This window comes from Garra rufa, chromosome 5 (genome assembly GCF_049309525.1).
Source record: "Garra rufa chromosome 5, GarRuf1.0, whole genome shotgun sequence".
Lineage (NCBI taxonomy): Eukaryota > Metazoa > Chordata > Actinopteri > Cypriniformes > Cyprinidae > Garra > Garra rufa.
This window is the reverse complement of record NC_133365.1, coordinates 34,417,722-34,443,257: the sequence shown is the minus strand read 5'-3', so window position 1 is coordinate 34,443,257 and position 25,536 is coordinate 34,417,722. Positions and strand designations below refer to the sequence as shown.

Below are 25,536 nucleotides of genomic sequence, written 5' to 3'. Positions count from 1 at the left end.
AGTGTTTTTTCATCGATTGGTTTAGTAAGGGTCTTGTGAAATATCCTTGAAAGAATTTCGTACTAGGTCAACACAATGTCACTTAAACAGACTTGTCTCCAAAGCCAGCATGATTGGATAATACAGTAATGTCAGGTTATATTATTACAAGATTCATTAGCTCGATTTTGATTTGGGCCATGTACAAACTCTAAGGTTTTTTATTGACAAAATGCACACATTACTCATAGTTACCAATGTACTGTTTAAAAGGACAGCCCACCAAAAAAAAAATCATAATTTATTTAGTTTAAAGTCCTTCCAAACCTGTATGACTTTCTGTGGAACATAAAGTAGATAATTTAAATATTTGTAACCAAACTGTTTGAACAACATGAGAAAATTATGACAGCATTTTTATTTTTGGATGAACTGTCCCTTTAATTGTGATTACAAAGTGATAACTGGTTAATTAGTAGTTTGATCATTGTGTTTACATACACACAGGGTGGATTATAAAGGATGTACCACTAAAATGACCATTACAATTCCCTTAAAGCAGTAGTTCACTTTCAGAATAAAAATTAACAGGTAATGTACTTACTTCCTTGTCTTCCAAGATGTTTATTTCTTTCTTTCTTCAGCTGTAAAGAAATTATGTTTTTTGAGGAAAACATTTCAGGATTTCTCTCCATATAATAGATATGTATGTGTGCCCCTGAGTTTAAACTTCCAAAATGCAGTTTAAATGCAGCTAGACGATCCCAGCTAAATGATCCCAGCCTAGAAAGAAGGGTCTTTTATAGTGAAATGACTTGTTATTTTCTAAAAAAAAAATGACAATTTATATACCCTTTAACCGCAAATGCTCGTCTTAGCCTAGCTCTGCGTCAACTGTGTGTATTCCTGTTTATGACAGTTAGAGTATCCTCCAACTTCAAAACCGCTGTACATAGCTGTTTTAACTTTTTTTGTAAATGGATGTTCACTTTGTAAACACTGGGTCGGTACTTCTGCAACGATGTAGGGCAATTTTGAAGTTGGCTGAGAACATGAGGTGGGAGTTTTTCAACATACCCCAACTGTCATAAACAGGAATACACACAGTTCATGCAGAGCTTGACCAAGATGTTTACGGTTAAAGAGTATATAAATTATAATTTTTTTTTAAAAATAAGTTTCGATTCCAGTTGGGTTTGTAAAGAGCCCTTTGAAGCTGCATCTAAACTGCATTTTGGAAGTTTAAACTTGAGGGCACCATACATAGAAATTATATGGAGAGAAATCCTGAAATGTTTTCCTAAAAAAAAAAACATAATTTCTTTGTGACTGAATGAAAGACATGAACATCTTGGACATGAACATCTTGGATGACAAGGAGGTAAGTACATTATCTGTGAGTTTTTGTTCTGGAAGTGAACTACTCCTTTAATTACTAAGAATTAAAGAGTTGCACCTCACCTTTCAATAAAAGTGCCAAAGAGCAGTCTGATAGTTTTCTGGATGTTTTCTGTACATAGCCAGCTCCACTGGTCCTTCATCAGCAAACACAAGATATTCAGAGCGATATCTGCCAGGGCAGTGTCTGCAGCATCACAAACACACAGCAGTTTGAAACATCAAAAATTTGGCAGTGTAAAGTTAGGGTTAGATTGTATCAGATAAATGCTTTGATTTCACATTCAATAATTAAAGCTACAAGTTCAGTGTAGTTCATCAACAGTATACTGCCCTCTCCTGTTTGATTGAGTGTACAATATTTCTGGAGCTCATGCACATCTTTGCAAGCTTATTCACAAAAACAGGGTTTTAAGCTGTGACTTTCAAAAGTTCTTGTTTTATTTACCTGCTCCTCTTCCTCTTTTTTCTACAAGTCTCTGCTCTCTGATGTATCCTCTTCCTGCATAATGACTCTTGACACCCCCGTCCACCTGCTTCTCCTGTTCCTCCACAAACCCCTCCAGATCTGACAGGGAGAAGCCTCGAAGAACCTACAGAAACAGAGTAAAAGAGATGTGTTTGCCATTAACACGCAGGAAATCCATTAAGAGTCAGGAAATTAGGTTCCAGAATTTTCTCCATATAGTGGACTTTAATGGTGGCCAGTGGTTTGAAAGACGGCATTTGTGGTTAAAAAGTATATACATTTATAATGTTTTATGTAAATTACCAATCATTTGACTAGATAAGACCCTTATTCCTCGGCTGAGATCTTTGAAGCTGCATTGAAACTGCTATTTAGACCTTCAACCTGTTGGCCACCATTGAAGTCCACTATATATGGATAAAAATCCTGGAATGTTTCCCTCAAAAAAATTCTTTGCCACTGAAGATAAAAAGACATGGACAACCTGGATCACATGGGGGTGAGTAAATTATTAGGACATTTTTATTTTGGAAGTGAACTTTGACTGGAGCTGAATAATGAGACTATTGTCTTGCCACAGCTGCTTTACAGCAGAAAGTCGGAGTCAGTCTGCAGATTTTGGCCATTCAGAGTTAATAGGTTTCACAGAAAAACACGTTGTGTCATACTTCTCATTACAACAAGATGCATCTTTCTGAGTTCTATTCATAATGACTTGCAAGTCTGAATGCAAAATATTATTTATGTGGCTTTTGTATGATATGAAGGACTCACTGAGCAACGGTCACTGAAGGAGTACATCACGTTAGGTTGCAGGCTTGGAACATTAAGAGTAGGAGCTATTTTACTGGAGAATCTAAGACGGGGCCTGAAATATGAAAGAACAGTTTGAGAAAATAAAAACAATAGGAATATTAATTAGCTTGTTTGACTTATGTCATCTAAGTCTCATATATTCTAACTTTCTTTGTGGGTCTCCTTCGTCTGTGGGGCTCTGGGGTTCTGAGCGTGGAAATGCTGTCTTCAGAGTGTCCACTATGTTCTCCACCATCTGTTTATATGGGAAACATAAATGTCACATTAAAAGTTACAAAAGAAAAAGTCTTTCTAAACATTAAAAGCGACATTGGATGCAAAATTTACCTTCACACCTTCACATATATATAGAAATGTGTCTTAGCAGTGTGTGGACACAACCCTACAATGATAAAAAAAAATCCTTTCACTCCTTTCTTTGTAATCCCCAAAAAACCTAAACAGTCTCAATTATCAAGCAATTTTCAATTTCTGAGCAATATGATGTCATACTGCTCAAGCCCTGCCCACGGCCACATACGAACTGTCTCGTATTATCATATTTCAGCCCTCAGCCAGTTGTACGCTGTCCACAATTTCCCCTTGCTCAAGCAGCTGTACCGACAACAATGTCTCGTAAGCAATGTTTTGTAGTTGGACATAAAAGTGAACATAAGAATCTTAATTTTCTCCCGAAACCAGAGCCACTGAGGACGCAGTGGATTCGTTTTGTATTTGATGTATTTGTTTTTGAGTATTTAGCAGACATATCATGACTCTAAAGAATCATACCAACTTGTGGAAAATGGGCATCTGATATCCCCTTTAAAGTACAGTATGTCATGTCTCAGGATAGAGCTACCTTGTCTATGCGTGAACTTGATGGCTTTTTCTGGAAAGCTGCTGTGGCATCAGTGTTGAGGGCAAGAAACTCTTGTAGCTCCTCACTGTTAGCTGCCTCTGGGATGGTGCACAGTTTCTGCAGAAGTGGAAAAAGGAGATGTGAAAGAGACTGAGTCAAGGGTTTTTCATAAAAGTCACATTTTATCTGCCCAACATTTTATCACTGAAGGGAAATCTCTTACCCTGAGGAATGATTCTAGTTGGCTTCTCCTGGCTTCCACTTTGTCTGTGTCTAGGTTGCTGAAGGGAAGATCTGGGAAGAGTTTCTTTGGACCTTTGACATCTTTAAATTTGAGCAAACATTTTTAATATGGATCAAATTCGGTGTACTGCCCCAATGACAAGCTAATGACAAACTGTATGATTTCTGATCACATACACTACTGTGCAAAAGTTTGGGGGTTAAAAAAATATTTTGGCTTGTGAAGAAAGTCTCATATGCTTACCAAGGCTGAATTTATTTGATCAAAAATACAGTAATATTGGGAAATAATATTACAATTACAATTACAATACATTTGAATATATTTAATTGTAATTCATTTCTGTAAAGGCAAAGCTGAATTCTCAGCAGCCTTGTAACGTGTGGTTTGGTTTTTTTTTTTTTTTGGGGGGGGGGGGGGTGTTCATATTCTTGTTTCCATGTCTTTTATTTTGAAGTATCACTATGGTCCTTGTCTAGTCTTGCTTCTCTTTCCCTTATGTATTCCTGTCATTGGTTCCTTAGTTCTATGTGTCATGTTCTCATTGGTTGTCTTAGTCATGTGCCTTGTTTCTCATTGGTTTGTTTGTGTCATGTGACCTGCACTGTGTAGTTTAAGTAGCCCTCATGTTTCCATTGTTCCTGGTCTTGTATTAATGTTGTAATCTGCTGTTGGTGATTGTCTGTTTCAAGTCTGTGCCATGCCAAGTCTGTTCATGCCATGCTAAGTCAAGTCTGTGTTAAGTCAAGTCAAGTCATTGTTTCGATTGTTTATTTGGATTTCTGGATTTAACGTCACTGTTAATAAACTGCACCTGGGTTCTACTTTAACTCGCCTTCAGTGGACTTTTTACAAGCCTTTACTTCAGTCTTAAGTGTCACATGATCTTTCAGAAATTGTTTTAATACAAACATTCAAATTCTCTATAGAAGAAACAATTGCTCAGGAAACAGGAACAGTTATGCTGCTTAATATTTTTGTGGAAACCATTATAGATTCTTGCAGGATTTTCTGGTAAAAAGAAATGTCAAAAGAACAGCAAAAAAAAAAAAAAAATCTTACTGACCCCAACATTTTGAATGGTAGTGTATGTTACTTTTTATTATTTAACTCTGACAACATGTACTAATTAAGTCTAAAACTATCTAGTCTAATATAAAATGGGATTATGTTCAATATTATGTGACCCATTAGCTTACATTATTGTTTAAAAACGTCTTACTTTTGATCAGCTTCTTGAGATCTGGCCTTTCCTCCAAACGTGTCTGCAGATTGAGGAACTCACTGTATCGTCGGTTCAACGTATGATACACAACAGGCTGATCAGACATTAAATTCTCTGAATCTCCAGCAGTTTCATACTACAAACACACACAAAACACAATTAATCAATACTGAATTAGTAAAAAAGGCAAAGTCGGTTTCTTTAGAATCTCACCTTTATAGTGTAAAGAGTATAAGGATGAGTGCTGTTGCTTCTTTGCTCTTTGGCTGTGATGGTCCCAGTGATTTGCAAGTTCTGAATAGTTACCGGTCCCTCTAGATTTCCCACGTTTTCGAAAACTAACGAGTCCAGACCAAGGCTTCTGGGAAGGGAGTTTGATGTGTAAGTCAGGGGTTGGACTGGACACTCTTCCACTGTACTCTCTGGTGATGGAGGCTCTGAAATGATCACGTTTTGCCTTAAAAAACACTTTCCCAAAAGACCCAAGGTGTCTTCCTCCAGACAAACCAGGCCACAGAAGTCTGAAGGAGAGATGCAGTCGCAGAAGTTCTCATCATCTGAGTCTGTTCTTTTTAAAGACTCACTAGAGATCTTTCTCTCATCTGAAGAGGGTGAATCCAGGTCGTAGTCGCTGTGTCTATATAGGCGGCTGGTGCGGTACGGAGATCTGAGCACTTCGGCTGTACTTTGGATCATTCTTTCTGGAAAAAGTATGCTGGAGCTTCTCCTCCCTTGTACATTTTCATCAGAGGACCACTGACTCTGGAAACTTGTTTCAGAAGAATCGTGGAGGGGGGCTGTGGATACAGACCAAGCTGTTTCCATGCTGGAGGTTTCAGAACAGTCAACAGTAATCTGGGAGTCACAATCCCAGAAGCTGCTAACGGATTCGTCTTCATCTTCATCTTCTGGAGGTGTTTGCTGTGGGCTTGGTGCTTCTTTGTCAGTGGATTGGGTGAACACATCTACAATAGTCTGGTTTAACCAATCTGGATTGGATATTCTTGCCACGAGGGGCAGAAGAACATTGCAGGTGATGAGCTCTCCCACCATGTAACAGCCTGTTCTTGTTTCCAGGTGAGAATTGGGAATAAGGACGTGCATGAGGAGATCTACCAGTGCTCTGGAGTAGCAGAGCTGGTTGGCAGGGCCAGTCCGGGCGGGGTGAGGCAAATCAGCCCTACTGTACAATCTCCATAGTTTTTGTGAGTTTGAAACCGTTTGGTCAGACTCTTCTTGCAGAGTGCGTTGGAGTTCCTTGGCCTGGCTAAAGCTCTGCAGATGGCATCCGCAAAGCTCTAGAACCCTCTGAGCCAGTGCTCTCCGGTCCACCTGCTTTGCCCTACTCTTCAGTTCAGCGGCTGCCTCCAGCATGGCGTTCCTCACCTCCCATTCAAACTCGTCCCCACCCTTAGAAACAGAATTACAGTACCAGGATGAAACAAAGTCTCGCACAGCCTTGTCGACAGCACTCTGAATCTCCCAATCCAGTCTTTGTTCACTTTCTGAGGTAATGTGAACTTCAGGAGACTGACGCAATGGCAGAAAGTGCTCCAAATGAAGGAGGCTGTTGGCATCCAAAGCGACACGAGATCCCAGCCATCCACCCAGTACTACCAACAGACTGGTGAAGATGCATAGCAGCCACACATTCACCAGAAGATGGAACAGAACTAACCAAGTAATCAAAACTACAACTCCAAGAAGGCTCCTTTGCCCCAGTAACTCAGAGAAACTCCAAGGATTTGTATTGGCAGCACCAGGCATTTTGTCACAAGTCTGAGATCTTAAATTGGAAAAGGATGGACTGTTGAATAAAGAAAATATAATTAAATAAAATGTTTATATGAGCACATAAATTGTGTTATAAAAAAATACAAAATGTATACAAAACATCTTAACATGAAGGACAAGCAAGATCTTATTTTTTCAAGGAAACATTTAGGCTATAGTTTGCTTAAATCTCTTTATTGCATATCATGTGGCAGATGGTAATTCATAATTATATTAATAATATATTATATTAAACAATAATTACTTATTACTTGTTATAGACTTGTTTTGCTATGAACTACAGTTTTATCTTATTTACAGTTGAAGTCAAAAGTTACATACACCTTGCAGAATCGGCAAAATGCTAATTATTTTATCAAAATAAGAGGGATCATACAAAATGAATAAGATTTTTCACATAAAAAATATATTTACATATAGTCCACAAGAGAAAATAATTGTTGAATTTATAAAAATTACCCCGTTCAAAAGTTAATACTCTTAAAGGTCCCATATTGTACACATTTCTGGAGGTTTATTTCAGTTGTTGATGTCCTTAAGAATATATATTTGCTGTATAAGTGCCAGATTCCATCTCAATATATTTTTACAGCTCCTTGTTTAGCTCTGTCAAAAACAGGTCGATTTTGGCCCAGCTAATTAATATTCATGAGCCTCTCTTCTGATTGGCCTGTTGTTTTCTGAGTGACGCACAGCCAGGCCAATCACAGGTAACTATGGCCACGTATCGCTGTAGCCGAACCCAGAGCCATAGAGAGAGCCTAGCCTGCTGATACTCAACAAGATATTTCAGAATGATCATTAATGTTTTCAAACACCGAATGCAGTAAGCTACATAACTGTTGCTTTAGTAAAGCCCCTTTCACAATGCGCGCTGATTCTGGAAAATTACGGGAACGAGCGCTGTGTGAACAAAAGCCAGAAACCTAAAGGCAGTGTTATAGTGATGATGCACGTTACCCTGCGACTCTTCACGAGAAAAAAATACGTGCAAAGTGGAATGAAGCGGCAATCAGGCAGAGCCAGCTCCTCACTATCAGCACTGAAGCACAGTTTGTTCAGGTTAGTTTCAGTTTAGTTAAATGTACGCGTCGCATTACATCTCACACCCAACGTCACATGTCTTTATGGGTTGTGTGTAAAGCAAGCACAGATTCCGGAAAACAACTGTAAATGAACCAAATTAAACAATTCCGGAACAAATCATGGGACACATTATCCGTGTATTTACTGGAATCGCTGTGTGAAAGAGGCTGGAGTTGACGTGCCTCTGGTCTCTTATTATTAATGTTGTTCTGAAACCTGTACAATGATGTAGTTTCGACATCTATCGACTTAACAGGGTTTTCTAGATTAGTTTCCGTGATGTTGTTGCTTAGCAATGTTATGGACACGATGTTGTCTGGGTTTGACAAAAGGAGGGTGGGACGGTGGTTGGTGCTGGAGTGGTGACTGAAGGCGGTGACTGAGTAGATCGGACGTCACATCGTTACGGAAGTCACAGCGGCTCGTGAAAATGAACAGCTACTTTAAGCAGGCTGTGTGCAGTTTACTGTGGATTGACTGTTTTGAAACTCATATGGTAGTTACATAGCCCCTAGACCTCAGTTATCATGAAAAAAGCCAGGAAATTTCGATTTTGACAATATGGGACCTTTAAGACTCTTAATATTGCGTTGTTGCTTGAATGACCCACAGCTTTTTTTTAGTGATAGGTGTTCATGAGTCCCTTGTTTGTCCTGATCAGTTAAGTTAAACTGCCTGCTGTTCTTTAGGAAAGTCCTTCAGGTCCCACAGATTCTTTGGTTTTCAGCATTTATGTGTATTTGAACTAGAGCTGTCAATCGATTAAAATATATATATTTAATTAATCATGCATTTTTTCTTTAATAGACTTTAATATTGCAATAATTTCACATTCAATCTTCAGATTATTGTATAATTTTATTATTAATTAAATGTCATCTTATTTTCCTAATATTTAACTATTGACTATAACCATTCAACATTACAGTATATTTGAGAGCTATCAATTTAACATTAATTAGACTTTAAAAAAAAAAGTGAGAAAGTGAGTTCAGTCCTCAGACGAGAAAGAACGACGGTGCGTAAGTGTCTACTTTAATACTATTTCGATAGGCGATCGTTACGCTAAAAGCACTTTGTCGTTTCTGTTTAATTACTTATTCCTAAGTATTAATTTTAAGCTGCTGTTCCCTTAAGCACTCTGTCGTTTCTATTTACTTACTTATTCGTTAATATTAATTTTGAGCTGCTTCTAAACGCACTCTGTTGTTTCTATTTACTTACTTATTCGTTAATATTAATTTTGAGCTGCTTCTTAAAGCACTCTGTTGTTCTATTTAGTTATTCGTTTGTTTTATTTACATCTATTCACTGTTAGAAAAGGAGTGTTTCTTCTGTTATTTGTCCTGCGATTGTTTTTGCTTTAAATTCTAGTTTTTATTGCAATCATTAAAATTGATAACTGAGCGTACGGCCAAGGGAAGCTTTTGTTATTTCATATCGTTCCCTTCTGGAGCTATTACAAGTGCGAAGCTGTTGCTTTTTGAGTTTCGATTGAGCCATTTTGTGTGCGGGCGATACATTTGCGGCTGACTGAGCCTAGGAGGCGTCCCTAGCTTTTATCAGTGAAGCACTGTTTGGTTGTCTATTTAACTGTGTCAGACCAGCTGAAGCGTCAGCGGAAGCGTTCAGCCTCCTCGCGTGAAGACCGACGAGAGTAAAGACTTGCGACTTTTCCTGCGCGACTTAACCGAGCAACGACACCGACAACACACTTAAGTACTCCTTTCCTTTATTTCACTCTTCTTTCTGTCCTCCTCTATCATGTGTTTCCAACTCATTCCGGTGGTCTCTACACACCGCACTAATATCACACGCACACGTCGACGCAATATTTCTAACCTGCGTCCTATCGACACCTCTTCCACTGAACCTTTCTCTTTCACGGTTGGACTCTGGAACTGTCAGTCAGCTGTCAACAAAGCTGACTTCATTTCAGCATTTTCTGTGCAATCTGGTCTGAGCATTCTAGGTTTGACTGAGACCTGGATTCGTCCAGAAGACTCTGCAACCCCAGCTGCTCTTTCTAATAACTTTTCCTTCTCTCACACCCCTCGTCACACTGGAAGGGGCAGGGGTACGGGACTTCTTATTTCTAACAACTGGAAATACTCAACCCATTCTCCTCTATGCAATTATAGTTCATTCGAATCTCATACAATCACTGTAACATCTCCTATTGAACTCCACATTGTGGTAATCTACCGCCCTCCTACTCAACTTGGCATCTTCTTAGAAGAGCTGGATGGGCTGCTGTCCTCTTTTCCAGAGGATGGCAGCCCACTTCTAGTCTTTGGGGACCTCAACATTCACCTTGACAAACCCTATGCTGCTGACTTCCATTCACTTCTAACTTCATTTGATCTACAACGCGTTATCACTACATACACTCATAAGTCTGGCAACCAACTTGATCTCATTTACATGCGAAATTGTATTTCAGACAACATTGCGGTCAAACCCCTACACATCTCTGACCACTTCTTCATTACATTTGACCTACATCTTGCTACTTGTGCACCCCCAACCCCTCTACCTGTTACTTTTAGAAGAAACCTACGCTCTCTCTCTCACCCTCCCATCTTTCTTCTTTAGTATCTCTCCAACCCACTTCTCATCCCTGGACACTAATGCAGCAACTGACACCTTATGCTCCACTCTTACCTCCTGTCTAGATGTTATATGCCCGCTCTCCTCCAGGCCAGCACGAGCTGCTCCGACAACCCCTTGGTTATCCGATGTTCTTCGTGAGCATCGCTCCAAACTTAGGGCAGCCGAGAGAAAATGGCACAAATCTAAGGATCCATCCGACCTCAGTATGTATCGGTCTATGCTCTCATCTTTCGCTACCCAAGTACATACAGCCAAATCTTCATACTTCCACAACAGGATCAACAATTCTCCAGACGCACGCAACCTTTTCAAAACATTTAATACACTGCTTTGTCCCCCTCCACCATCTATAACAGCTGATGACTTCGCCACATTTTTTACAGACAAAACTACATCGATCAATAATAAGTTCTCAGCTCCACACATACAGGAACTAAAATTGACCACACTCACGGCTGGAACTCCCCTCTTCTCCTTCTGTCCTTACTCGGAGGCAGAAGTAACCAAACTTTTCCTCTCCAGCCATCCGACGACATGTCCTTTAGATCCTATCCCCTCACACCTTCTCCAAGCAATCTCTCCTACAATCCTACCGGCGCTCAAACACATCATCAACACATCTCTTCTCACAGGCACTTTTCCCACTACATTTAAGCAGGCCCGGGTAACCCCACTGCTCAAAAAACCTACACTTAACTCTTCACTCATTGACAACTACAGACCTGTCTCTCTCCTTCCATTCATAGCAAAAACACTGGAACGGGCTGTTTTCAACCAGCTATCCTTATTCCTCTCACAGAACAATCTACTGGACTCTAACCAATCAGGGTTCAGAAGCGGCCATTCAACTGAGACTGCGCTACTGTCTGTCACTGAAGCCTTGCGGACGGCAAAAGCTGAGTCCAAATCATCAGTACTCATCTTGCTGGACCTATCTGCAGCTTTTGACACTGTGAATCACCAGATCCTCCTGTCCACCCTCTCAACGCTGGGCATCACAGGGACTTCACTTCGCTGGTTCAAATCCTACCTCTCTGGTAGGTCTTTCAGAGTGGCCTGGGGAGGGGAGGTATCCAAAACTCATCAACTGGTCACTGGGGTTCCTCAGGGATCAGTTCTTGGACCTCTCCTCTTCTCCATATACACTACATCTCTGGGCCCCATCATACAGGCACATGGCTTCTCCTACCATTGCTATGCTGATGACACACAACTCTATCTTTCATTCAAACCAGACGATCCATCGGTAGCTGCACGGATCTCAGGTTGCCTGGCGGATATCTCTGCATGGATGAAGGAACACCATTTACAGCTCAATCTAGCAAAGACGGAACTCCTTATCTTTCCTGCTACTCCATCTCTACAGCATGACTTCTCCATCCAGTTAGGTTCATCAACAATTACCCCATCGACTTCAGCCAGAAATCTGGGTGTAATCTTTGACGACCAACTGACTTTTAAAGACCACATAGCTAAAACTGCTCGATCTTGCAGGTTTGCATTGTACAACATCAGAAAGATCAGGCCCTTCCTAACAGAGCATGCTACACAACTCCTCGTCCAGGCCCTGGTCATTTCCAGGCTGGACTACTGCAATGCTCTTTTAGCTGGTCTTCCAGCATGTACAATCAAGCCTCTACAAATGATTCAGAATGCAGCAGCACAACTGGTCTTCAATGAGCCCAAAAAGGCCCATGTCACACCTCTCTTCATATCACTGCACTGGCTACCGGTTACAGCACGCATCAAATTCAAGACACTGATGCTGGCATATAGGACAGCCACCTGATCATCACCTGCCTACCTTCATTCACTACTACACATCTACACTCCTTCCAGAAGACTGAGATCCTCTAGTGAAAGACGCCTCATTGTACCACCACAGAGAGGTATTAAATCACTGTCCAGAACATTCTCGTTCAATGTCCCTGCCTGGTGGAATGATCTTCCCACCCCTATCCGGAATGCAGACTCCTTAACAGCTTTCAAACGACTGCTGAAAACCCATCTTTTTCGACACTATGTGACTCAATTAAAAAAAAAAAAAAAAAAAAAAAAAAAAAAAAATTCTCCTCTCTTCTTGATCCTCCCTTCTAGCCTGTTTTTCCTCTCTTTCTTGATCTTCTCCTTCTAGCCTGCACTCCTCTAACAACGCCTGATATATGGTATTTTTGAGCACTTCCTATGTTGATCTGCCTCCTTAGGATGAATCACTTGTTGTATTCCCAATTGTAAGTCACTTTGGATAAAAGTGTCGGCTAAATGAATAAATGTAAATGTAAATGTAAATTTAAAAAACAACTTCTAATTTAAGGGAACTTAAAACAATCTTCATTTAAACCAATTATAATACATGTCATATACAGGGATGCACATAAGTGGTCCGCAGGTCTGCATGTGCGACCAAAATAGGAAAATGCAGAACGTGCATTTGCCTACCAAAATGGTTGCAGCTGTTAATGTACAATTATCATTTTAGATCGACAAACTGTAATACTGCATAAGATTGAAAATGAGAGCATAATTATCAGCTATTCATTTCTGTTTTCAACACAAAATGATGAACACTCTTTAATCGGGAGCGCATCGGCATACCGTTCGCGTTACGTACTTGCCACCAAAAAAAAACTTGCTAATTTAGGTTTGAAAATGATGAAAATTCACATAAAAAAGTAAATATCGTTTTATTTTTAAGTTTACTATAAAATAATGATATTTTTATTTAATACTCCCTTTTTATTTTAAGGGAAAGTGGCAGATGCAGACTCATTCTTCCTCCTCCTTCTCTTTGAAGGACTGGGGACTTGGCAGTCTGTAAATAGAAAGGGTGACGGCCTAGGGGAGACAAATAATCACTTCTTTAATTTTAATGTTACCAGAGGTTGTACTCAATAGTTCTCAGGAACAAGCATCATTTGATTAATTGCAAAATACTTAAAAATAAAGGTTATTTTGTAATGGTTATTATTTAATGCTAATCTGTCACGTTTGTAGGTATAAATGAGGTGAAGACTCAAATGCAGAATGCAAATGGTTATTCATTAAATAATAAAAATTATTATTTAAGCAGGCAGAGAGGAAAACCAGGGCAGAGTTAAGACCTGAATGAAATAGGGGGGGTGGAGTGGGCTCAGTCACCTCTGGGAAAGTGGCAGATGAAGTTGACTAATTTTTCCTCCCTCTCCCCGAAATGGTCGTCAGAGGACAAGGGCCTTGGCAGTCTGTAAATAGAAGGGGGAGGGCCAAGAAGAGGTAGGCCACCACCTCCCTCACGGTGATACAAGAAGCCCACAAACAGCCAGAATCAAATCCCCAGTATTCCCATCTGAACCTAGACACTTATCAATGAAAAGTAAACTACCTTTTAAGAAGTAAGAGAGGTCTGTAGCAGCCTAAAAACCAACCAAAGCCGCCGCAGGAGCTAAGTGTGGGAGTAGCTTTTGTAGAAGCCTAAAAACCAACCAAAGCCGCCACAGGAGCTAAGTGTGGGAGTAGCTTGTGACAAATCACTCATCTATTACATTTGCATCTTGAAGTTTTTTATTTTGTTGACCAACAGTTTGTAATTAATAGTTCTCAGAAACAGGCATACATGGCAAAATCCTATAGCAGACCACACTTAAGAGATAAGGCCTCTCCATAAACCTGTCTCTCCAGATAACTGCTCAGAGACTTTCTTGTTCCAACATACTTAAAGCTAGCACCTGCACATCACTGAAGATGAAGAACCAGTGGTCCAGTTATTTTGTGGTGGTTAAAAAAGAAAACCCATGGGGAAAACTTAAGAGCAGGGCAGACACAAATACACATTTTGCCACCTCTGGGAAAGTGGCAGATGAAGTTGACAAATTTTTCCATCTCCGTCTCCCCTAAGGGGTCATGTAAATGGAAGGGGGGAGGGCCAAGGGGAGGTAGGCTGTCTCCTTTATGGTGGTACATGAAGCCTACAATGTTCTATATAGTATGAATATAAGTAGCATGAATAGAATTCGGACGTACTACATCCACCACTTGAAAGAGCCACGTCTCCTTTTTTTTTTTTTTTTTTTTAAACACTACTGGTATAACAATGTGTTTTGAGAGTAAAAAAGTGAACTAAACTGTTACTGTATACATAGCAACCTAAAAAGGGTGTATCAACTGTACCCACTTTACCACTTTGTATATTTTTTTAAATGCTATGGTATCCTTTTAACATTTGTTAAAACATATGTCCATTAATAATAGACAGTTGAAATATCACAAATGTATTTTTTAAACTTAATTTGTGTAGCATCGGTGTAAATGTGATTTTAACCTATTTTAAAACACTGTACAACTATACAGCTTGTGACACAATAGGGCACCAATCTGGGTACAGCTGATACACTGTGTCTCAACACAGAAGCACAATGTCATAAAATATGCCTAGTTTTAGAGCACAGAGTAGCTTTTGCAGTGATATATGTTAAGTTTAACATTCATAAAAGAATAATTAGCTATTCATTGTGAAAGTGTCATGGTGAAATGCATCTCACCTTGGAAAAAAAAAAACTTCTGTCATTATCTTTGAAATGGAAAGACGCACACATTTCAAATTTCCCACGATTAAAGAGAACACTAGTACACGTGTGGAGAAAAATCATGGCATGGGGTTCCTGTGTACACAAGTTATTTAAGGTGTTTCAACTGTACACATGTCTCAAACTTAGTCTACCCTACTACTTGAATTTGTGATTGGTTGACAGCAAATTTCAAATATTAAATGGAATGATAAAATAACATGATTAACCAGTTAATAGCCTAGACTAGCTTTTAAGAGGTAAGAGACGTCAGTGGGTAAATGACAACAAAACCATATAATCCTCTATGGAATAAAATCACTGTCAAAAATAATCGTACGTAATTCAAAGCATTTGTGTGTAATTTTAATTTACTCGTGCGTAATTTAAAACTATTGTATGTAATTATGTTTTTTGTCAGAATTGGATTCCAAAATCTACGGCCACGACAGTTTACAGATACGAGATTTTCTGTGTTTGTTAGAATACAACTCCAAAATTTACGACTATGACAGTTCACAGACACAACACTTGTTTTCACAACACCTGTGTTACAAGCACGACATGCGAATTACGACCACGAAGTACGGTGTGCGAAATGACTGTCAAAAATACGTCATTACGTTCCCAGGCATTACTATCCGAATGAAGATTAATCGATTCCCCGAGGCGCGCATGCGCCCCGTCACCGTTTTAAACCAGTGGCGCAAAAATGGCGGACCAGCATCCAGGTGCGCACTCATCATCTCAGGTAAGTTGTTTTTTTCTTCCAAATTCGGACATGTTTAAGTGTTAGTTATCACTAATAACAGTGAGGCGATATATTACAGAGACAGGTTAAATATAGTAAATAAGATCAGCTCACAGAGTAACTTTAGATGGAGGTGCTTTATGAATATAGGTGTTTAGGAGGTTACTGCAGCCTGTAGCGTGATGAGGTAGGCCTACATAAAAGAATTAGCAATTTTCAGTGTTGACTTACTAACAGCTGTGTACATACACTGTAATACATGGGTCATGTAATATCAGTGTTCACTGGAATATACACTGTCTGCATAATTATTAGGCACATTGATATTGTGGTCATTTTTTTCCAAGCACATTTGACCAATTCCAAACCACGTCAATCTTAATAACTACTATTCGTTATTTATAAGTGATATATAATTGTCCATGAAGGCTGGAAGTGAAAAACTCCTTATATTCAGGATGTGCAGAATTATTAGGCACATTTTCTTTTACAGATAAAATGAGCCAAAAAAGAGATTTACCTCAGACTGAGAAAGTCAAAAACTATTAAATGCCCATGAGAAGGATGCAATACTAATGCAATACTGGAATTTGCAAAGTTAAGGCATGACCACCGGACAGAAAAACGCTTGTTGCGTCTGCATTGTCAGAAAAAACAGGTGGATGAGAAAAAATGCATATTAATTGCACAAAAAGTAAGAATTAATGTTAAGAATTAGATATGAAACCATCAGGAACCATTTAGTCTCTTGAAGGACCAGCCCCACATCCTCTTGTAGCACTCTTTCAAAAATATATTTTCCAGAATCAGTTTTAAGAGTTCTGCCAGATTCTGGAGGATAAACTGGAAAGAGTGCTACAAGAGGATGTGGTGCTGGTCCTTCAAGAGCCACTCTCAACTCATCTGTCTATAAAGCCTATAAAAAACAGTCTCCATGTATTTCACAACACTTCAGCATGTTTTTCTTATTAATTGAGGGTCATTTTTTAGGATTTTTTGCCCAAGCAAAGTCTTTGAGAACCTGACACATTCCACATCAATAGGTCTACCTCTTTGCTATCTTTCTCTGGCTTCTATCCTTCTACTCAGTGTTCTTGTGACTTTATTACAAATATTCTCAACAAGGTCACATTGCAAAGCCTATATTTTACATGCTCAGATGGATGAGAAATTAAAGGGAAAACTTGGATAAATGAGTAGAGAGATTTCACATGCACTGCATGACATTTTAACAAGGCATCACACTGACTAAAAGGAGGTTTGTTGGGGTAGGGAGTGGTAAGAGCTTCAGTCACTAAAACGCACTCTGACCTGACATTACATTTAGATCATTTAGATCACTTTAATTTCTCTCACTTAACCTGGTATGTTCCAGTTCAAATAATGCAATGCTATTTACAATATTTAAAGTAAATATTAACAGACTAAGTTTATGGTTTCATATAGTCAATGTTGGAATATTGAAGTCTCTTTTCTTTATTTTAAAGGTATCTATCTGTGACCTGTTTTGTTATCAACATCAACTCCTTCATTATGATGATACCAGAGCTACTTGAGGGACAACGATATGTGTGCACATACGGCTTTAGCCAAGACCACTTGGAATTGTTTTTCAACTCCATCAGGGCCTCAGGTAGGAGCTGAGATTGAAGTGAGCAATGTTGTTGAGAGAAAACAAACAGAATTATACAAAAACACACATAATCAAGACACACATTCACACACCTTCCACACCTACTGGATACAGCTGTTAAAAACACACTTGTCTGAAATACTTACCTGGAATATACTTACCCTTTTAATTTCAGGTGGATGGAACAACAATCCAACTGTTGCTCACTTCCAGAATTATTTCCGGCGCATTATGGTCCGCTGTGGCATTGCTCCAGGGAAGACAGGCAACGTTCAACCACAGGATGACACCATGTGTCTGTCAGCTGTCAACATGTCATCTGTGGTGCCAGCTGAGGATGACGATGACAACATTGCATCCTCTCCCTTTCAGCCAATCTCTGGTGTTGTGTTGGACCACAGTTATTTAGCAACAAGCTTTGGGTGCCTAACTGAAAACTTGTTTACATTGCGGGATTTGTAGTTAGGCAAGTCATGAGAAAACTTGCATATGCAATGTATGTCGTAGTAGTTTGGTAGTTTCGACCATACCATCTTTTGGTGATAACTACCATCTGCTCACCCTCAGAAACAACGGAGGCCTAGTAATACCAAGTCAAGGTACCTTTAAGGTGATCCGCTCGACTGAGCACTGCATCCGACGGGCCTTTAACATCAACTCAGCAGCCCATCAGTGCCCAGTGTCTCTGTTAAACAGAGTTGTGAAAGCAGAAGTAGGGTCTGAGGACATATTTGGTCTTTGTGATCACATTGTTGACACAAGATGGCATAGACAACCACCACTTTAACTTAATTTCACTGGTTGTCTGTACCTTTCATAAGTTGAGACAACACCATGTGGCAAAGGTTCATACTTTGCAACTGCAGAGCAAAAGTCTGAGGAAGAAACTGTGTAAGGTAGTGTTGTTGCAGGGATACTAAACACTTAGTTTTAAGAATGCTTGATCAGTCTTATACACTGTAATCTTTTAAGAAGCTGTAGTAGATATTTTCATGAACTGGATGTTTTCAAAGAATGGTTAACCTGTGTTATATAATGTAGCCTAATCATTTAATAAGCTGTTGTAAATACTGGAAGATGTTTTTCACACTACGTACGCACGTTATGTTTGTTTTTGTGTTATATAACCATTTTACGCTGGGTCATTGTATTGCAGGCTTGCTGATGTACAAAATAAAGCAGTACAATTCAAATGTTTTAATTAACAGGAAGAATAATAAACTTACACCTAGTTTTGAAGTAGATTAATATCAAAAGCTTCAATTTTCTCTGGACTTGATTATAAATAAATGTCTGTCAGTTGGAACAAACTAAAAAAAAAAAAAAACGTTTGAGATTTGGACGATTTATGATTATTTAATTTCTGCCTAGATGCAGATGTCAGGTTTCCCATCCTAACATTCTGAGGTCTGTTGGTCAGGAAGTCCATAATTTTTTTTTTTTTTGCTTTGTTTGTTTAACTCATGCCTTTTATTAATTTAAATTTTGCTCTATTTATTTATTTTTTACATATACTTTATTTTATATTATTCATGTTTTTTTCACATCACTATCAGCATCCTTGTAATTGTTTTGTGCATTGTAGAACAAATTAATTAGTTATGTAGGTGTGTCTAAGTATTGTATATGATATATCACATATTTATGATAGAACATAGATTAATTAATTATTTTACTTATATGATATATGTTCTATCATAAATATGTCTGACATTTATAATAAACCAAACGGCTTGAAAATCGGTTGAAAATTAAGCAAATTAAGGTGATTTTAATCGTTGATAGTTCTCTGCCAATGTTAACTAATGCAGAGTAGACGCGGCTTCCCCCGACCCAAGAATCCCCCGCATCGTTCCTATGGACAGCAGCGTCAGAGGCGACATCTAGTCAGTATACATATCTATGGTTTAAAACGGTGACGGGGCTCATGCGCGGCTCGGGGAATCGATTAATCTTCATCCGGATAGTAATGCCTGGGAACGTAATGACGTATTTTTGACAGTCATTTCGCACACCGTACTTCGTGGTCGTAATTCGCATGTTGTGCTTGTAACACAGGTGTTGTTAAAACAAGTGTTGTGTCTGTGAACTGTCTAGTCGTAAATTTTGGAGTTATATTCTAACAAACACAGAAAATCTCGTATCTGTAAACTGTCGTGGCCGTAGATTTTGGAATCCAATTCTGACAAAAAACATAATTACATACAATAGTTTTAAATTATGCACGAGTAAATTAAAATTACACACAAATGCTTTGAATTACGTACGATTATTTTTGACAGTGATTTTATTCCATAATCCTCAACCTCTACAGTATATTTGACATGGCAAATGATAACTTTCTTACTTTTAGAGTTTGTCCTCAATAGTTCTCAGAAACAAGCATCAATTAATCCATGGCAAAATCCTATTGCAGACCACACCTTTAAGAGATAAGGCCTCTCTATAAAACTGTCTCTCTAGATAACTGCTCAGAGACTTTTTCCAAGATACTTATAGTTAGCACCTCCACATCACTGGAGATGAAGAACTAGTGTTCAGGTTATTTTGTGATGGTTAATAATTAATGCTTATTTGTCACATTTGTGGGTAAAGATCCAGTGGAGCTGGAGGGAAGGAGCAGGAAGGCTCAGGTGTGTCTGGAATCCCGGCTGAGAGCCAGCGTGGAGCTGGAAAGATGACCCAGAATGACTCTGGCATGTCTGGAGACTCTGGATCTTTGACAGGCTCAAGGCCCAGAGGAGACTATGAAGCAGCTTTCTATGCCAGAAAGGACTCTGAGGGCTCCAGGACTGGAGCAGGCTCTTGAGTTGACTCTGAGGGCTCCCGATTTGGAGCGGATCTTGAGCAGACTCTGACAGCTCCTTGACTGGAGCGGGCTCCTGAGCTGGAGCAAATTTTGAAGTAGCCCATGCACACAGAACAGCCATGGGATGAAAGGCAAAGATGGCGTTCTTGACCATGGCAGTGGCAGTAAGATCGGACAGCTCTGTAGTGACAAGGAAGGCGAGTTGCTCTGTGACCACCAGAGTCAGGTCCTCCAGGACCATTAGACTTGGGACCACAGGAATCAGGCCTTCCAGGACCACAAAACATGGGACCCCTGGAGCTTGTGGGTTGGAGAAAATCTTTATTTTTCTCTGCTTATGAGAGCAAAGTGACACTGAGGAGATGGCGACCTCCAGGGGCACTCCAGCCGCCTCTGGGAAAATGGCAGATGAATGTGACTAATTTTCCACATCCCTCTCCCTGAAGGGGTCATCGGAGGACTGGGGTCTTGTCAGTCAAAACTCACAAGCCATGTGCAACACTTATCTGAAAAAGAATCTGGCATGCAAAGAAATCTCAGAATATAAATAAGAGTGTGTGGTTGTCAGAGACATTCAGACACACTGGGCAGACTGCTAGAATGGCTATGATAGCGGTTAGTCTTCTGTTTTTTGCAGCTTCGCTGCTATTCCCAGGGCTGGGACAGCCGGCAGACTCAGGTAAGGTTTGAAGTTAATTCTTTGCATGTCTAGGATCCTAATAACATATATTCAAAGTAGGGCTGGGCGATTCTTTCGATTTTTTCGATTAATTTGAATTTACGTTTTAAGACGATTTAATTTTTTATTAAATCGAGGTATCGCGATTTTTTAATAAAAATATTAGATACATTGTAATTGCACCAATGGCAGAATAATTAAGAGGCAATGTTGTCCGCCCACATGATGGCGCGCCTAACTAACGCTGTATTCAGAACGGAAAACAAATAACGCGTTCTGGTAAAATAACGCAAGTCACTAAGTGGACATGATTAGCTGCTTGCTAGCAAGTTAGCCTGTTATATTACATACAATTTCACTTATCACATAAACAGAGTAGAGAGATGATTGAAGACAATAGCGAATTATTTGCATATCAAGGCTCCAGTGCGACCAGCATATTTGTATTTGCGCTGAGTGGAGCTTCAAAGGTTTCTATGTGTTTTGCACGTTGACTAATGTATCTCAAGTGCAGAGAGAGTGTAAATAAGAGACTGAATGGGCAGTAGCTTCGTTTATTATAATAGAGCTTTGTGATATTGCGAACTAAGATGAGTGACAGCTTTTAATCATTTTTAAGGGAGTTTGTAAACGAGATATTGATTTATTATAACAGTTAAATAAACAAGAAGTTATTATTAAGTGACTTACATTGTCTGACTATAAGACTGCCTGATTTTGCTCTATTTCGTCGTCAAAAGTAGTCTGAAACAAGTCACAGCTGAGCCGCTGCACATCTCCACTCAAACACAGCGGTGTTTCGTTTATGAATGAACGTGCGTTTTTAAACGAATCTAGTGAAATGATTCAATTTCCAGTTCATTAAGAGTCACTTGCATTGTTCTTGAATGAACCATCCGTTCAAACGAATCAAATGAATATGATTCAGTAATTAAATCAGTGTCTTACCACCACCTGCTGGCAGATCGTTTCAGTTATTTAAATCATTTAATATTTCTGTGTTCAAGATTGTATATTTTTGTATACGATATAAGTCCAAAAGAAAAGCATGGAAATATATATTTTCCTCCCGTCTCATATTTATTTGTCTTACAAACATTTACTGTGTCTGGTATGATAAGAATGGGGTCTGGTGCACTGATGCAGTTGCAATGTATACTGCAAAATATATGGTGCCCATATATATTGTGGAAAAGCTGGGGTTTCTTTACATGCTAAAAGTAGTAGGGGGGAAAAAATCGATTTAAATCGTAAATCGGATTTTTTGTGAAAAAATCTGGGATTTTATTTTTAGGCCATATCGCCCAGCCCTAATTCAAAGTATGTAATTTAATACTCATGTTTGCTTTTTTAAAGACACCAAGATCAAAAACAGTTAATTCATGAAATTTTACCTTTTTTTATAATATATACATTAATTGGTAAAGCATAGATTTTAACTCAATAATGCTGTTTTTTTTCTCTCTCCCAAATAGGCAGGCTAGAACACTTACCCATTAAAGTGACTGTCATTAATGATTTGACTAATGAGCAGATTTCATACTCCACCACTGTGGTAGAAGAAGGGGTTATGTTTGGTGCCTTAAATCAACTGCAGGTGGACACCAACATGAAGTTCAAGTAATCCACAAATGTTTACTTATGTAAAATTGTAATTGTAGTATAGAATAGTATACCTGATTAACTTTGGTTGTGATGACTGATATACTTAAGCATTTGGAATGTAATAACTGAATATAATTATGGGGAATTGGGACTTAACTGTAAAAAGCTTAAGATGCTTTTCCAGTCATACCTGACTCAACAGTTGTCTTGTCCATCCATTGTAAAGGCTTAGGGATAACAAAACATTTAGAGAGCAAACAGTGAAATTGGATGTTTGTGCTAATTCTGATACATTTATTTCTGTTACATCAATAGTTTCAAGTACTCTGTTCATAATAGCTTTGGCTTATATCTGGAGAGTGTGAATGGATTGGCTGGATCTGATCAGGACCAGACATACTGGGAGCTTTTGTCTGAGAAAGCAGGAGTTGTAACTCCACTGGAAGCGGGTATGTAAATTAAGATAATCATATAATATTACTTTATTGCTGTGTAGAAGGGAAATAAATTTGCCCTAATCTTGATTTAATTGAATTTACAACACAAAATAATTAAATCAAATTAGTCTTCTAATGTAGAAAATACAAATATATATATATATTATATTTAAATATAGTATATTCTTTATACTCTGGAATGCCTCAATGTTTTGCAGGAATTGGCTGCTACCAACCCGAGAGAGATGAGACTTTGATCCTGAGGTTCACCACTTGGGCCAAAAAATAGATTTGAAATAATCAGTAGTTCTAAATGTTACTGTAAATTTAAAACCACAAATTGTTTCAGTCATGGAATTAACACAAAGTTTAACTGTATTAATAAACTCATAATTTCACTGTACTCCCACTATAATTCTCAGTGTAATACTCTAATAAACATACACTGATGAAAGCCTCCTTGATCTTTCAACAATCATTACTAATCATAGCTAATTAGAGTCAAACAAATAGTACATATTATTAGTGTTTCTTCACTTGGCTCATGCTCAGAAAGTAACAAGATTAAGGTTTATATCTGTGCTAAACACAGAACAGGGAAAACAGCAATGACAGCAATATATTTTGTAGTGATTTAGATTTGTCCTTTGCAGCTTTTTTGACATATGTGACCTTGAAAGCAGTGTTCACACGCAGCCAACAATCATAGAAAACCTGGAAATATCAGGGATTTTCAAATGGTGATTTCCAGGCAAGAAACAAAAATCAAAACATATGACACAAAACCAGTTATAAGTAAACCAGTCATAAGAAACAATAAGCTCTCCATTGATGTATGGTTTGTTAGGATAGGGCAATATTTGGCTGAGATACAACTTGAACATATGGAATCTGAGTGTGCAAAAAATCTTAATATTGAGAATATCGCCTTTAAAGTTGTCCAAATGAAGGGCCATGCAATAATTAAAGAAAAACATCTCGAGATTAAAGTCATTATAAGGGTCATTCTATCAGAAATGTACATTTGCTCTGAAAAAAAAATCTTGGGGAAAAAATATATAATTATAGACCTTTCTCACAGAAACCGGAAATACGCAATCGCAGGGTATGCAGACTTCCTGTGTAATGTCAACACAGCAGAAAGCCGGGTAATTTAAAATTAAAATGGAGAGAGTCTACACAACTTCCCTCACTGTTGCCAAAGATAACTTTTGCCGACGTGATAAGAGTCGTGGAGGAAAACTCCGTCACAAAGAGGAACAAATTGGATAAAGGATATACATTTTTCCACGAAGAGTTTATCCGGGACGTTCTAAAACACTTAACGTGAAACACGCTTAACGTGGCTTAACGTACGAAAAAACGACCAGGACACCCCAAATTTCTGTCAAACCTTACTTGGAACAAACACTACTATCAAAAGAACAAACCCTTATTCCACAGATAGTGAATTATATCACGTTAAGCGTTTTCTCCCCCATAGAAGCCCATTATAAGGAAACTGCTTAACGTGGTTTAACTTACCTCAACAGCGACCAGAGAAGACCAAATTTCTGTTAAATTTCACTTGTAATAAACACTTGCTGCTCTCAAAAGAACGAGCTCTTATTCAGCATATAAAGTGATCGCCCCCCATAGAAGTCCATTATACAAAAAAAAAAAAGCTGGCTTAAAATTTTACTTATAATAAACACTTTCTGCTGTCAAAAGAATGAGCTCTTATTCAGCATATAAAGTGAATAATATCACGTTAAGCGTCCCCATAGAAACCCACAAGGAAACAGTTTAACGTATCTTAACAACGACTGGGGAAAAAACAAATTTCTGTCAAAAAATACTTATATAAAAGTACTTGCTGCTGTCAAACGAATGAGATCTCATTCATCATATAAAGTGAATTATATCGTGTTAAGCGTTTTCTCCCTATAGAACTCCATTAAGGAAAAAGCTTAACATGGTTTGTTATAATGGACTTCTATGGGGGGCGATCACTTTATATGCTGAATAAGAGCTCGTTCTTTTGAGAGCAGCAAGTATTTATTATAAGTAAAATGTAACAGAAGTTTGGTCTTCCCTGGTCGCTGTTGAGGTACGTTAAACCGTGTTAAGCTGTTTCCTTATAATGGGCTTCTATGGGGGAGAAAACGCTTAACGTGATATAATTAACTTTATCTGTGGAATAAGGGCTCGTTCTTTTGATAGTAGTTAATGTTTGTTCCACGTAAGGTTTGACAGAAACTTGGGGTTTCCTGGTCGTTTTTTACATACATTAAGCCACGTTTAGCGTTTTTCACGTTGTTTACCTGGTTACCGGCATACCGGGGCGGAAATAGGTTTACACAGCAATTACGTATTTCCGGTGCAAAATACGGAAGTTGTGAGAAAGGTCTATTGAAGCTAAACACTGAGTCATATAGTCATGTTAAAGGAACACTCCACTTTTTTTGGAAATAGGCTCATTTAGGGCTGGGAATCGATTCCAAAAAGAATCGATTCCTCGATTCCGAGGCATTGGGAATCGAGAGTCGATTCCAACGTTTGGAATCGATCCTCTCAAGGGGAATCGACTCCTCATTCAGAGCCGTTTTCAGTTCAACAAAACTTACCTCTTAAACG

The 25,536-nt window shown here is 38.7% G+C and overlaps 2 protein-coding genes across 2 annotated transcripts in view; one reads left to right on the top strand and one right to left on the bottom strand.

Annotated features, from left to right (window-relative positions):
* The window catches only part of snx19a (sorting nexin 19a), a 64,908-nt gene that overhangs the window by 23,898 nt on the left and 15,474 nt on the right, over window positions 1–25,536 (bottom strand). Inside the window, exons 2-9 of the mRNA XM_073840441.1 lie at window positions 5,186–6,779; window positions 4,970–5,108; window positions 3,727–3,827; window positions 3,504–3,620; window positions 2,809–2,897; window positions 2,621–2,714; window positions 1,826–1,970; window positions 1,441–1,564 (exon numbers count right to left, since the gene is read on the bottom strand). Coding sequence (XP_073696542.1) covers window positions 1,441–1,564; window positions 1,826–1,970; window positions 2,621–2,714; window positions 2,809–2,897; window positions 3,504–3,620; window positions 3,727–3,827; window positions 4,970–5,108; window positions 5,186–6,779 — 2,403 coding nt within the window. The remainder of the gene's footprint in view (window positions 1–1,440; window positions 1,565–1,825; window positions 1,971–2,620; window positions 2,715–2,808; window positions 2,898–3,503; window positions 3,621–3,726; window positions 3,828–4,969; window positions 5,109–5,185; window positions 6,780–25,536) is intronic.
* Window positions 20,722–23,379, top strand: LOC141334292 (cobalamin binding intrinsic factor-like). Its single transcript, XM_073839336.1, has 4 exons — window positions 20,722–20,878; window positions 22,354–22,498; window positions 22,799–22,932; window positions 23,139–23,379. Exons 1-4 carry the CDS (start codon window positions 20,800–20,802, stop codon window positions 23,207–23,209), a joined length of 429 nt encoding a protein of 142 aa, XP_073695437.1. The 5' UTR covers window positions 20,722–20,799; the 3' UTR covers window positions 23,210–23,379.

What these genes read in the sequence shown, in the direction of transcription:
- LOC141334292 (XM_073839336.1), top strand. Translation starts at nt 20,800, where the DNA reads ATGGCTATGATAGCGGTTAGTCTTCTGTTTTTTGCAGCTTCGCTGCTA. An exon ending in GGGACAGCCGGCAGACTCAG is followed by an intron (nt 20,879 to 22,353) that starts GTAAGGTTTGAA and finishes TCTCCCAAATAG; the next exon opens with GCAGGCTAGAACACTTACCC. An exon ending in GACACCAACATGAAGTTCAA is followed by an intron (nt 22,499 to 22,798) that starts GTAATCCACAAA and finishes TTACATCAATAG; the next exon opens with TTTCAAGTACTCTGTTCATA.